The 14,848-nt window shown below is 38.1% G+C and overlaps 1 protein-coding gene across 1 annotated transcript; it reads right to left on the reverse strand.

Annotated features, from left to right (window-relative positions):
* On the reverse strand, positions 12,452-14,620 carry LOC109231076. Its single transcript, XM_019396623.1, has 5 exons — positions 14,170-14,620; positions 13,795-13,988; positions 13,573-13,606; positions 12,885-13,495; positions 12,452-12,790 (listed from the first exon to the last, which is right to left on the reverse strand). Exons 1-5 carry the CDS (start codon positions 14,495-14,497, stop codon positions 12,536-12,538), a joined length of 1,422 nt encoding a protein of 473 aa, XP_019252168.1. The 5' UTR covers positions 14,498-14,620; the 3' UTR covers positions 12,452-12,535.

Here is a 14,848-nt window from a genome sequence, read left to right on the forward strand (position 1 = left end):
TTGCTTGTTTATTTTCTTGATCTACTCTCCTTCAGCGACAATCTTACGAGCCATCATCTTTACTCTACTTTTCTTAGAGATTGGTGTGGTAGAAGGTGTGGAAGTGGTTTCCTATGGTGGTGATGAAGGATTTTCAGAGGTGTTCGACATATCTGGGCTAGGGTATGGAAGAGAAGAGAATTAGATTGTGTTTGGAAGATAAAAGAAGAATGAGAGTTTTTGACGGCTTGAGAGAGATGAAGTTAGGAATACACTAAAGCTGATCAATATACAGGGGAATAATTGATGGGGTAACTACAGCTTTTCAGACTCTTCGAAGTTTAATTAAACTGAAATTTAGTTTTGAAGAGAGTTGGAGTGTATCCCTAGAATCTAGATACTTCCATTCTGTTGGGACTCTTTTAATGGCTGGTTCACTTGTAACTGATAAGTCCAAAAGGAGTTTGGTATTTGGTAGGACTCTGCTCATGATCCAAATATAGTTATTTCAAATTATACAGAGTGTAGAAAACATACCGTGTTATCTTGATGAACCAGGTTCTTCACTGATAATTCTCTTGTGTGAGTCTAAATTTGCCAAAATAGAGAAAATATCATTAGAGATTAATGAGTCATTTTTAACACATGGCACAAGAGTATACTATGGAAAGTATGAGACTGAGCAAGATTTAATCTAATTATACACAATTTACAGACTTTCTAACCAATTTTTTTTTCTTTCATTTTTTTTTCGTTTAACCTTGAACTGGTCCTTTTAGGTGATCTTAATCATCCCTAATTCCAACCTGTTCCTCTCAAAGTGATCTCTACTTAAGGCTTTTGTGAAGATGTCAGCAATTTGCTTGTCAGTAGCACACAACTCCATAGTGATCAAGCCTTTCTCATAGTTGTCCCTCAAAAATTAGTGTCTAACATCTATGTGCTTAGTTCTCTTATGATGAACCGGATTCTTAGTCATACTAATAGCACTAGTGTTATCACAAAAAAATAGGGATAGCAACCACATCAATTTCCAAAGTTCAATAATTGTTGTTTGATCCACAACAGTTGAGCACACCATGAAGTAGCAGCAACATACTCAGCTTCAGCAGTAGATAAGGCCATTGAATTTTGCATTTTTGGTAGCCTATGACACAAGACATGAACCAAGGAAGTGTGCCATACATGAGGTGCTCTTCCAATCCACTAGGAAACCTGCATAATCAGTGTCAGCATATCCCACTAGATTAAAATTACTACCTTTTGGATACCAAAGGCAAAGGTTAGTGGTGCCTTTCAAGTATCTCAATATTCTCTTTACATTAGTCAAGTGGGACTCCTTTGAATTTTCCTGAAATCGAGCACAAAGACCTACACTGCACACAATGTTAGGTCTGCTAGTAGTGAGATATAAAAGAGAACCAATCATTCCCCGATACAACTTCTGATCAACAGATGAACCAGGTTCATCTATATCCAATTTCGTGGATGTTGCAATAGGAGTGTCAATTTCTTTAGATGTTCCTTCCTGGTTTTGCTACTGAGGAATAGATTCATGGACAGGTTCCCTCGAGGTTTGAGGATCAGTTCCTCTCTAGTCAGTTCCCCCTGTCATGTTGCCCTGGGTAGGAGAACCTGTTCCATCACTTGTTCCTTCTTCTGGTGCAGCTTCAGTCTGGGCTGTAATTTCATTTAAAATTCTTACCAGTCCAATTGCTTCATCTTCATGTTCCTGTCTCTCAGAAAGAGTATTAGTTTCATCAAAAATCACATGCACATTTTCTTCTACACCCATAGTTCTTTTGTTATAGATCTTATAAGCTTTATTATGTAAAGAATATCCCAAGAATACTCCCTCATCACTTCTGGGATCATACTTACCTAGTGAGTCTTTGCCATTATTGTGCACAAAGCACTTGCATCTAAATGCCCTAAGATGGGATATATTAGGTTTTCTCCCTTTAAGTAACTCATAGGGAGTCTTCTCTACAAGAGGTCTAGTCATGCATCTATTGATAATGTAACATGCAGTGTTTACAGCTTCTACCCAGAAGCTATGGGGCAGCTTACTAGAAAGAAGCATAGTCCTAGCCATGTCTTCAAGAGTCCCGTTCTTTCTTTCAACTACTCTATTTTGTTGAGGAGTCCTAGGGGCAGAGAAATTATGATCCATACCATTTTCATCACAGAATTCAGCAAACTTAGCATTTTCAAATTCAGTTCCATGATCAGACCTAATGGATGCAAGTTGATTTCCTAATTGTTTCTGAATTTTTCTAACAAAGGCAGTAAACATGTCAAATGCTTCATCTTTAGATGTTAGAAATAGAACCCAGGTAAATCTAGAATAATCATCAACAAGTACCATTACATATTTCTTTCCACCTCTGCTCATGGTTCTCATTGGACTACAGAGATCCATATGGACCAGTTCCAACAACTTAGTTGTGCTTACCATCTTCTTGCTTTTGAAGGATGACCTTACCTGCTTCCCCCTTGCACATGCCTCACAAACTTTGTCTTCCTCGAACTTGATGTTGGGTAACCCTATCACCAAGTCCTTGGAGACTAATTTGTTTAACTGATTCAGACTGGCATGACTAAGTCTTTTGTGCCACAGGAGGGGATCATTATCCAGCACACTTAGACATGTTAGTTCATTTTCTGAGAGAGTAGACAAATCTACAATATAAATATTGTTAACTCTCCTTTTTCCCTACAAAACAATCTTGTCAGTGGTAATATTTATCATAAAACATTTGGTAGAGGTGAATGCTACCAAGTTATCTCTATCACATAATTGTGATACACTGATTAGACTGTACTTTAGGCCATCTATCAAGTAGACATTCTCAATAGAGTGAGAATCAGTCTTACCTACCTTTCCAACCCTAATGATCTCACCTTTCTTCCCATTTCCAAAGGAGACATTACCTCCTTTGAGGTCCTCAAGTGAAAGGAACTGGTTCTTGATTCCTGTCATATGCTTTGAACAACCACTATCCATGTATCATATTTGGCTGCTCCCCTTCACTTGGACCCGCAAAAGGAAATCTGGGGATTAGTCTTAGGAACCCAAACTAGTTTGGGTCCCTTTCTGTAGGCAAAAGGGTGAATCGGATTCCTTTTGGCCCAACCTGGCAGCCTATTTTTCCCTTGAACAAATTCTTTATTCTTTTGACTAGCTTTTTCTTTTGCAATACATTCACTTTTATAGTGACCATTTTTACCACAGTGTGTGCAAATTATGTTCTCAGGAAGTGTGAGGTACTTGCTTTTGGGATCCCACTTAGGTGTAGGGGTCCCGTAGCCAAGTCCTCTCTTATTGCTACTATGGTGTTCATGTAGCCATGAAAGTGCATCTGAGGACCTATCCATTTACAAGTTCTGTCTAGCTCGTGCTTAACCTTGCTTAGATCCTCCTTAAGGACTCTTATCTGCTCATCTCTTTTGTACAACTCGTCTTTCATTTTTCCTAGGTTTTCTTCTAATGTGAGTTGTGTGTGAACAACTTTCTTTTTACCTGTTCCTAATTTCAGTTTTAGATTTTCAGATCTTAGCTCTAGGACAGTGGTGTTAAGTTTATGAACCTGGTTCTTTAACTCAACATTTTTACTATCACTTTCACTAGCCCTAAGTTCCAGATTTTTGCACTTAGCTTTCAAAATCACACACTCCTTAGACAGATGTTCCTTTTCATTGTTTAGATCCTCAAATTCTTCAATGAAATCCAGGAGTAACTCAGATAGACTTTCTTTAGAAAAATTTTTATCTTGTCTTTGAGATGAATTATACTTACCTCTGATTCCTCATTGGATTCTCCAATTGCCATGAGTGCTTGTTCATCTCCATCTTCATCCTCTGAGTCCTCATCTGAGCTTTCTCCCCAGGCAGCAACCATAGCCTTTGTTGATCCTTTGTTCTTCTTGGGTTGAACCTGTTCCTTCTTCCTGTTCCTCCGTTCAGTCTTTCCTTCTTCCATTCAATTTCCCATTGAGGGCATTTTTTGATATGGTGATCAGTCTTCCCACACTTGTAACACCCCTCACTGGTTTGTTTTCAGAAACCCTTGGTTTACTGTAGCTTCCACTTCTTGAAGGAACCTTTCCTCTAATTAGGTACTTCTTGAAGTCCTTTGTGATCATGGTCATTTCATCCTCCTCTAGATCAGCATCTTCAGTGATTCTGAATGCTAGACTCCTTTCCTTCTTGGGTGCATCCATCTTCATGGTTTGCCTTCTAAGTTCATAGGCAATGAGATTTCCAATTAGCTCATCCAACTTAAGAGTGGCAATGTTCTTTGATTCCTGAATAGCTTTGATTTTGCTTTCCCAAGAGAATGGCAGAACCCTTGTCAAAATCTTCTCAACTTTGTCTTCTTCAAGAATAACCCTTCCAAGAGATTTAAGTTCATTTGTTAATGTTGTGAACCTTGTGTACATCTCCTGGATGGTTTCTCCTTCCTTCATGGTGAAATTCTCATATTGAGAATATAGCAGTGTTCCTCTTGATCTCTTTACTTGAGGAGTTCCTTCATGAGCCATTTCTAAAGTGTCCCATATCTCCTTAGCAGTGGTGCAACTTTGATCCTGCTGTACTCGTCTGGTCCTAGTCCACACACAAGCCATTTCTTGGCCTTGGTATTTTTCTCCCACTTCTTGAGGTCTTCAGCAGTGCAATCAGCTCTTGTCTTTGGCACATCAACTCCTTCAGCATTCTTCTTTGTGGTTGCTAGGGGACCATCAGTGACTATGTCCCAGAGTTCATAGTCTTCCCCTATGATGTGATCCCTCATCCTGTTCTTCCACCAAGAATAGTACTGACCATTGAAGAGTGGAGGCCTTACAGTGGATTTCCCTTCTCAGTTCCCAGGTGGTGCACTCATGTTGATCTTTTCCTAAGGTGTTAGCCTCTTTAAGGATAACCTGCTCTAAGACCAATTGATGTTTTAAGCATCAACACCACACAAGAGGGGGGGCGATTTGTGTGGTACCCAGTTTTCGTTCTAGAAGAACATGGTTCTTCTAGATATACTAACTCTACTGTTTGCGGAATAATAAATACAGAAAATAAAGAACACATAGATTTTTACGTGGAAAACACCTGTCTCAAAAGGTGAAAAAATCACGACCTACTACTTAGTAGGATTTTCCCAAACTTCCACTAAAATCACTGAGCCAAAACAGCATTTACAAAAGTCTTTGTAAACCTAAGGATTAACTCTAATCCCGTTGTAGCAACCAGCCTCTAACTGCTGCGACAACTTCAAGTTAACTCTAACTTGAATACTCAAAATACCTATTACAATTGCTTCTAGATAAAGCTGAAAGGTACAATATAAAAACACCTACTACAATTGAACTAGAAATAAAGAAATACACATAAAACTCTTTATGGAGCTGGTTCTTCAATCTGGTTCATGTAGCTTCAGGTTTGCATACTTGAATCACACACGAACTGCTTGCAAAAAGCCTTGCTATTTTGCTCCCAATTCACGTTTAACTTCTGCGTTTTTATGCAACACATTAATGTGAGAACATCCTGCAATTTATAGAGTTAGTAGATGAAGAAATAACTAGAGTTCTGATGCAACTCTTCCTTGGTGGAAGAGTTCTAGTTGATTTCAACTTCTAACTCCTTCCCTATCTTGAATTGTATTCTCTTTGATTAAGTACTCCTTCTCCTTATCAATTATGCAACCTTTTCGATCAGGAGATATTAAATACACCAAGTTAAGCTTATTTCCTTCACGTGTAACCCACATGCTCGAATCTGCCCGTTTTTGTGCACCTGAGTGATGGACCTGGTTCTTCCTGAGTTCCTTTGTCAGTCTTCAAAACTAACCTTTAATTGGGCCAACAATGTGGATTTTCATATATGTGATATTGGGATGTTTTGCTCTGTCCTTTGGATCAGGGGGAAATGATATGTAATGTTAGTGTTATTGTGGCTTAATTGTTGCCTTTTGTTATGCAATGAAGCTTTATTCTTTTGTGCAAAGATTCAATGAAGTCATTCCCGTTCATTTGAATGTTTGTGTCTATGACTGACTAAGTTTATTTGCTGTGATAATTAGTTTGGTGTTGTCGAATAAGTGCATAAGTAAACTGGTTTGGAGTTGTCAAATAGTGTCTAAGCAAACTGAAATGGAGTTGTGAAGTGTTTGAGAAATGACTATTATAACTGACTCATATATGCCCCTGTACAATTCGAACAGGGTCTAACTTGCCCTCACATATATCTGTTGGACCAGATTCAAACAAGATGAAGTACAGACAAAAAAAAGCGATTAACCAAGCACAAAGAGTCATTAACAAGTAGGTGGTTAACCAACCACAAAAACCATAATTGTGTTTGGTAGCAAAAGAAGTTGTCCGTCAACAAAACATAAGTTTAGAACCACCTAAAGCGAATCTTATGTTCTTTAGATGCCCAGCTTATCTGCCAGTTGTCTGGCTGCCATCACATTCAAAACAAAAAAGAAATCAGCAGATTTGGTCTTCCCTTTCTTCCCGTCATCTTAATATTCTTTCTCATTTGTTGTTCAGGCTGGTTTGAAGTTATTGCTGCCTTCCCCTTACAAGTTAATTTGGTTGGTGAATGCAAGTTTGTTGGTGTGCAAACTCCGTTTCATCACCCATGAAAGGAAACCTCTTGCTTCCAGTTGGCTGCAACCTTTAAGACTTCCTCACCTTCAACTTGGTTAGTTTCTCATAAATAATCTTTGGCCATAATGGTGGATATTCTTCATCACTAATAAAAGGATCATATGTAGTGGACTGTTGTGTTTCATTTTGACTGTCGAACATTGATGGTTCTGTCTGTTGTGTTCCAGCATCAAGAACTTCATCTTCAAGTATTTCATCCTCAAGTATTTCTTCTTCAAGGATATAATCTTCCGGCATTTCATCTTCAAGCACTTCATCTTCATGCACTTCATCATCAATTGATGAACACTGTGATGATTGGCTTCTTATAGGCATCTTGCTGGAAGCCTTTCTCTTTTTGGTTTTGGAGATTTGTCCAACAACTTATCCTGCGAAATACTTTACTCAATTAGTTACTTAGTTGTGGTAAGAAAAAATTAAATATGTCTTGAAACTATTTTACCTTTGGACAACCCCTACAATTGTGGTTAATTTCACTACACTTGCTGCATTCCATGACTATTCCTTTTCTTGATAAACACCACAAACCTTTTCTATTGTTGCATCGCCAGGTTCTCTATTTCTTTTCACTTTGGGTCTACCTTGTTTTGACAATCTCTGGTGGCTCCATAGCTTGAGCATGATCAACTTTCCAGAATTTAGGATCCCTAACAAGCTATAACTTATGCTTATATGTCAGCATATAAGCATCTTTGTGATTCCACCAATTAACCCAGTTAAAGGGTCAACTTTTTTGTGATTTATTCCCTTGATTGCATGAGGGCAAGGTATGCCGCTCAAGTCCCACAGTCTATGATGTGCATTTGGGAGCATAGTGCGTACAACATCCAAGAGCACGTACAATTTTCACATGATCAGAAAACAACAAGCATCAGTTTAGTTTCAAAGCAAACATCACAGGGATAAAAATACAACGATTAACAGATTTAATTACCTTTTGCATATCGAAAATGAAAGTAACATTTGAACCAGTTTTTAAATCCAAAGACAACTTCAAATTCTCCATAGACCACTACCATGTCCTACAATTTTCTTTGTCTATAACTGCCCAAGCAAGTGGATAAAAAAGGTTCATACAGTCCTGTCTAATTGCCACCAATAACTGACCCTTGCACTTTTCCTTTAAGAAGGTACCATCTAAACCAATAAGTGGTCTCAAACTATTTTTCCAACCTTCTTTCAGAGCTTGGAAGCAAGTGTACATTCTCAAAAACCTCATTTTTCCTACTTCAAGTGCATCCTTTGATAGGTTAATTACAAAGTCAGTGCTTGAATTTATATGTCTAATTTCCTTTTCATAGGATTCTAACTTGTTATATTCATCTCTAAAGCTGCTCTCTAGCCTCTCAAGGGCCAATCTTTTAGCCCTTTTCAGCTTACTTTTAGACACATTCACCTGAAAAGTATTATCCAACTGCCTTGTCATATCTTTGACAGCATACTTAGGATTGTTCTGCACATGCTTCTTGAAATACAAAGCTAAAGTTTTATAACCAGCTCTGGGATTGTCAGAACAGTCATCACATAGATGTTTGGACTTTGACTTTAAGCTTCTTCTTATTAGCTAAAGCATAAAAGCCCACCACATGTCTTGCTTAGTCACAACTATAATGTTCAAGCCCATTAGTCACAACTCTTCTTATTTCTTTGTCAATTCCATCAAAGTCATTACTATCATTTTCACTACCTTCCATTTCTTCTAATATAGTATCACTCGTTTCATATTCATAATCAATCCCAACATCAATATCAACAGTATATGTCCTATGTGTTGGATAATATTTTGGAAAGATAAATTAAGATCATACTCATCTACTGCAAAGAAATCAATCACCTTGAACTCATTAGGTCAGAGGAATTTAAGTACCTTAATTCCTCCAGATTTTCTTACCTACCAGAGGCACCAGTTACCAACAATTGCTTAAAAGTAATATACCCTAGTTTGGAAGTGGATTCTTCACAAATGTCCTTGTAGGAAAGTAAATGTACATCATAATGAAGTTAGGAGTGTAGAAATCTTTTATTGTAGACTAGTTCAGGTGAATGATCCAACTGCCTCCATAATAGAATAAAATATCAACTTCTTCAATTATCTTCAATTAGCACATGTGACAACAAAGAAAATGGCAAACACAAAGGGACCACCTCAGCATTGAAAGCAACAATTCAAAAATAGAGTAAAAAAACCATAAAAAGGAATACATTTATTTAGGGACCACCAACCACTACAAACAACAATTTAATACATAAAGCAATATAGTTCAAAAAAGGAATTAAAAAGCACTAGGAACCAGTACAATTCGGAGATTGAATTAAAAATTCTAAAAAAAAGATTCATTCATTTGGGGACCACCAACCCCCACAAATAGATATATACTACAATAAACCAACATATTAAGACACAAAACAGGTGAATAAACTAATAAAATGATCACAATATCAAGAAATATCACACGACTCTCTATCCCTATTTTTAACTACAAACCTCTACCCCACGGTTGAAATACTAATAAACCAGTAAAAAAAACTTACCTTGACAAAAAACGACAAGCTTCAACAACAAAATCACCCTTCGATCGGAGATGAACATTGCTTCAAAACCCTAGCCGTTCGTTCATTTTGGGGATTTTGTAGGAAGACAACAACAACAACAACAACAATCCAGTATAATCCCACGTGTGGGTCTGGGGAGGGTTGTGTGTACGCAGACCTTACCCCTGCCCCAGAGGGTAGAGAGGCTGTTTCAGAAAGACCCTTGGCATAAGGAGATGAAAAGGGGCAACAATAACAACCACATATGTCAAGAAGACAGTGTCAGCAACCTAAGAATCAGAAAAATAAATGGAAAAAACAATATAAATAATCAGAATAATGGAAAGGTACTAGGCAATCAGAGCAGAAAATAATACAGACACAACAAGTACCACTAACAATCTAAAGCAAGACACTACAAACTAGCCTAAAACCCTCAACAGGGAAGAAAGACGCTCAACTACCTACTAACATACCAACATAATGCTCGCCCTTCAAGCCTTCCTATCTAAGGTCATGTCCTCGGTGAGCTGGAGTTGCGCCATGTCCTGTCTGATCACCTCTCCCCAATATTTCTTGGCCGCCCTCCACCTCTTCTCACACCTAACAAAGCCAACCGCTCACACCTCCTAACAGGGGCGTCACGGCTTCTCCTTCGCACGTGCCCGAACCATCTAAGCCTCGCTTCTCGCATTTTGTCATCTATGTGCGCCACCCCCACCTTAGCTAGAATATCCTCATTCCTAATCTTATCCAATCTAGTATGCCCGCACATCCACCTCAACATCCTCATCTCTGCTACTTTCATCTTCTGGATATGCGAGTTCTTGACTGGCCAACATTCTGCCCCATACAACATAGCCGGTCTAACCACCGCTCTATAAAACTTGCCTTTAAGTTCTGGTGGCACCTTTTTATCACACAAGACGCCAGATGCTAAGCTCCATTTCATCCATCCCGTCCCTATACGGTGTGTGACATCCTCGTCAATCTCCCCGTTCCCCTGTATAATTGACCCAAGATACTTAAAACTCCCTTTTTTGGGGATGATTTGTGAATCAAGCCTTACGTCACTGTCCGCTTCCCCGTTACGTCACTGAACTTGCACTCCAAGTATTTTATCTTAGTCTTGCTCAACTTGAAACCTTTAGACTCCAGGTTCTGTCTCCAAGCCTCCAGCCTCTCACCGACACCGCCTCGCGTCTCATCAGTCAGGACTATATCATCAGCAAATAACATACACCATGGCATCTCTCCCTGAATATGGCGCGTTAGCGCGTCCATCGCCAAGGCAAATAGGAAAGGACTAAGCGCTGATCCTTGGTGTAACCCCACAACTACCGGAAAATGGTCCGAGTCACCTCCCACTGTCCTAATCCGAGTCTTAGCTCCATCATACATGTCCTTAATCACCCTAATGCACGTTATCGGAACACATTTAGCCTCTAAACACCTCCAAAGAACCTCTCTCGGGACCTTGTCGTACGTGTTCTCTAGGTCAATAAACACCATGTGTAAATCTTTCTTCCTATCCCTGCACTGTTCCACCAACCTCCTACTGAGATGGATAGCTTCCGTAGTTGAACGGCCAGGCATGAACCCGAATTGCTTCTCTGATATAGACACCGACCTCCTCACCCTCGCTTCCACCACCCTCTCCCCCACTTTCATAGTATGACCAAGCAACTTAACACCCTTATAGTTGTTGCAATTCTGGATATTACCTTTGTTCTTGTATAACGACATTATCGTACTCCATCTCCATTCCTCTGGCATCTTCTTCATCCTAAATATAACGTTAAATAATCCCGTCAACCACTCTGCGCCCTCTCTACCCACATACCCAAAACTCAACTGAATTTTATCTGGCCCAGTCGCTCTGCCCCTACTCATCTTACGCATAGCCCCCACGACCTCCCCGACCTTAATACGCCTATAATACCCAAAATCACGGTGACTCTCGAAGTGCTCCAAATCACCCAACACAATGTCACGGATTTTGTAGGAAGAGAAATGTTAAAAGGTAAAATAGTGAAAAGAACAAGGGGTTAACATATTAATTTAGTGGGTTAGGTAAAGATTGGGGGTGGGCCGGGGGGTGCGGTAGGAAAAAAGAGATGGGTGAGGGTATTTTTTTAAATCCATGTGGCTTTTTTAATTAGGTTTGGATTTTTAAATGGCGTGCAAAACTATATTCCACGTGTATTTATGAGTCTTCCGTTTGTGATGGAGGACATATACGAGCCCATTTGTTCACGACAAGGGCAGAGTAGAGACCAACTTTTAACGGAGGGCTAGCTTGTCCTATTTCATATAGTGAGGGGCATTTCAGGCCCTTTTTCGTTAATTAAATAATTACTGGAGACCAAAAGTGCTTAATTTTGTCAAACTTGGAGGACCATAACTACTTCAAAGTATACTTAAAAAGCCATTTTGAACCTAAACCTAAACACAAGGAACTATTTTTGCCATATGTAACTCTTCAAAGCCATTATGTAACTCTTCAAAGTGATGGAAGCTATTTCACCTTTTTTTTTGTTTGTTGAAAACTGCGTGCTTCATCTCTATTTGTCTGATTAATTGAGGTTCATAAAAATTGACTTACATATGACCGTTATAATCTTCATGTAGAAGAATAAGCATAGTTTTGCTATGGCAGCTGGTTGGTGCCTTTTGAAAGGATGTGGCATTACAATGCATTTTTTGTTTGTTTAGGTAAAGACACGACCATTCATAATTGTCTGTATGTCTACAAGCAGAATTGTTGATCGCTTACTTAAATATATGAAGTTGTGGTATTTGTACCGAATATGCAAATATACGAGAAAAACTCATAATAAAAGAAAATTCTTCAAAATTGCTAGTTGCGACTAATAACTTTGTAAATATGGCGAATACATCATGCTTTAAAAAGATGCTCTTATTAGTATCTATCAAACATCTTCTGCCGAACATTTTGGTTAACAATGTCAATGGCGATTATAAAATTATTTAATGAATCTTTGTGCATAGGTCTCAGAGGATTACAAGATTCAGCGCGATTAGTTTGGGATTGGATTGCAGTTAATTAATGAAATTAAAATCACCAAATTAAGTGGTGAAGTTGTTTGTCACCTTACTGCAGCTCTCTCTACGCTCACCTTTAAGTTGCCTTTTTTAAATAAAAAAAATTCATATAAATGTAATAACACATGGTACGTTTTAATACAAAGTAATGATACTGAGATAAATGCATAATATATATATATATATATATATATATATATATTCACTTCAATGGAACAATTCTTGATCAATTGGAGGAACAATATTCATTTTTTGCACTAAGATATCAAAGTGGATGAGAATCATGTAGGTCATCTAGGAGCTTTAAATAAAGTAGCATCGCCCAAACAAATTGCATTAATATACTCAGGGGGACCATGAGCCGGCATGCCCGGAAATAGGAGTCCATACAACCTAAGTGCTTGAAGAAGCAAGCTTTCTCTGTATTCTGTTCCATACAGATATGGAAGAAGAAAGCTTCTCACCAATTCCCACAATGCATCCACCCTCTTTGATATTAGTGATCTCAGAGAAAAGTAATTTCTGTCTGGTTCTTCTGAAACGATCTGTGGCACATAATGTTAAAAGTGAGATCAGTATCCTAGAAAGCGAGGCATGTTAAAATTACATTGATTCATAAGACATTCTTGTTTTACCCACCTTTCCTTCATATATGCTGCTATAGTAAAGGCATGTTCCAAAGTGCTTAAAATGCAGGCTAGTGTTATCATAAGGCAACCTGGTAACAATATCATGACTGTAAACGAATCTATAATATTCAATGCCATAGTTCTTGAATTGTTCCTTCATGAAGTCCCCGAACTCGCCATCACCTACCCTTGGCTGCCCAAATGTGTAAATTGCTTCCAATCTTTCTAGTATAATAGCCTCATTGTGGAATGCTAGAACCGCTGCAAAAAGAAGTGCGAGTGCACCACCTAAGCTGTGTCCTGTTAGAACAAATTTGGTTTTGTTATTTTTCTCAAAGTAGTCTCTTAGTTTTTCCCTGATAGTGTAATATGCTACTGGGTGTTGGTCATCTTGTGGTATATTGGCAGGCCAACTTTCATCTTTCTGTAAGCCCATAGCCTTCATGAAACCGCTGTGGACTTTGCCGATGCTGTGGAATTTGTACCAAGATATGTCGAAATCTGTACTCCAATCATCTGAATTGAAGGGTTCAGTACCTCTAAATGCCACAATAATTCTATCTGGACTGCTTGTTTTATCATGAAACATGAAGCCTTGAGTCGATTTTGTTTGGTGATACTCTGCCAAGCACAAGTTGTGTTAGAGAAAATATACTCATAAAAAGCAAAAATCGAACAATAGAGTGATTGACTATTACCGTTCCAAAAATCGTACGCACCCAGTAACTCCATCTGCATAAAACGCAAAACATGTATATGAGCTATCGAACCAAATAGCGATGCACTAATATGTTAAATGAACGTATATGAGCTAGCATACCAATTAATGACAAATACAGTATACAAGTTTTTCATATCATATTTATTTTTTTCTGCTAATTGAATTTAGCTTAGTGAAATGCGAGTTAATTAGATGTGACCTTCCATTGATCTTCAACAGTAGCTCGGATGAAGGCTTTATTCTCGTAGGCTATTTTTGATGCAATTGCAGAAAGTGCAACAACATATGTTTTATCCCATGGTTTGAACTTGTTGTGACAATCCACTCTCGGGTCTATAAATCCAATAGCGGATAGATAGCTGGCTGACTCTTTTTCTGGCATCACTACCTTCCCTACCAATAGTAATGTAAAATCACAAATTAAAATACTGAATTATATATATATATATATATATATATATATATACATATATATATATATATACATATATATATATATATTATATTGCTGAAAAACCATGAAATTCTTGTAACTTGTAGATCCAAGAAAAGCGGAAATATAGTGTTGTCTAACCTTGCAAGATTCTTAATAACAATGTAGGAAGGCTTTGGTTACGAGCAAGAAGATTTAGGCAGAACTCTGAAATTGAACCGCAAAAGAAGAGAGGCCTTGAAATGAACCGAAGAGCTTTTTGGACGGAGACGGAGAGAAAGATGTATCCTCGACGCTCGAATGCTGTCTCTTTCACTCTCAAACTTTCGATGAATTCTTTGCTTTTAAGGTTGCCGGAGAAGAGAATACGTAGGAGATCCAAAACACTTGCTTCATCTGGTTTTAGTTGAAGGTATTTGTTGCTACTCACCTTCTCTACCTTGTTATGACGATCCATCATCTGTGTCATCTGTAATTGGCGTTAGTAATAATTCTCTTTTTTTTGGAGAACAAAATAGCAATATCGTCAAAAATATATTTATAACGAAGGTCGTTTATAAGCGTCTTCATTTCGATCCGATCTACTTTAATTTAGCTTACAGAAGAAGAAAGCGGATTTATTCTTATAGGTATATAACAACACTATGGGTCTGTTTGGTACGAAGGAAAATGTTTTCCATGAAAAATGTATATATGGAAAATGAGTGGTTTTATCACTTATTTTCCCTTGTTTGGTTGGTGAGTGGAAAACATTTTCCGGAAAATATTTTCTATTGTTTGGTTAGAGAGTAGAAAATATTTTTTATGCAACTCTCCTCAC

Source organism: Nicotiana attenuata, chromosome 8 (genome assembly GCF_001879085.1).
Source record: "Nicotiana attenuata strain UT chromosome 8, NIATTr2, whole genome shotgun sequence".
Classification (NCBI taxonomy): Eukaryota; Viridiplantae; Streptophyta; class Magnoliopsida; order Solanales; family Solanaceae; genus Nicotiana; species Nicotiana attenuata.

What these genes read in the sequence shown, in the direction of transcription:
- LOC109231076 (XM_019396623.1), bottom strand. Translation starts at nt 14,497, where the DNA reads ATGACACAGATGATGGATCGTCATAACAAGGTAGAGAAGGTGAGTAGC. An exon ending in CTGTTGAAGATCAATGGAAG is followed by an intron (nt 13,607 to 13,794) that starts GTCACATCTAAT and finishes CGTTTTATGCAG; the next exon opens with ATGGAGTTACTGGGTGCGTA. An exon ending in GCAGCATATATGAAGGAAAG is followed by an intron (nt 12,791 to 12,884) that starts GTGGGTAAAACA and finishes TATGTGCCACAG; the next exon opens with ATCGTTTCAGAAGAACCAGA.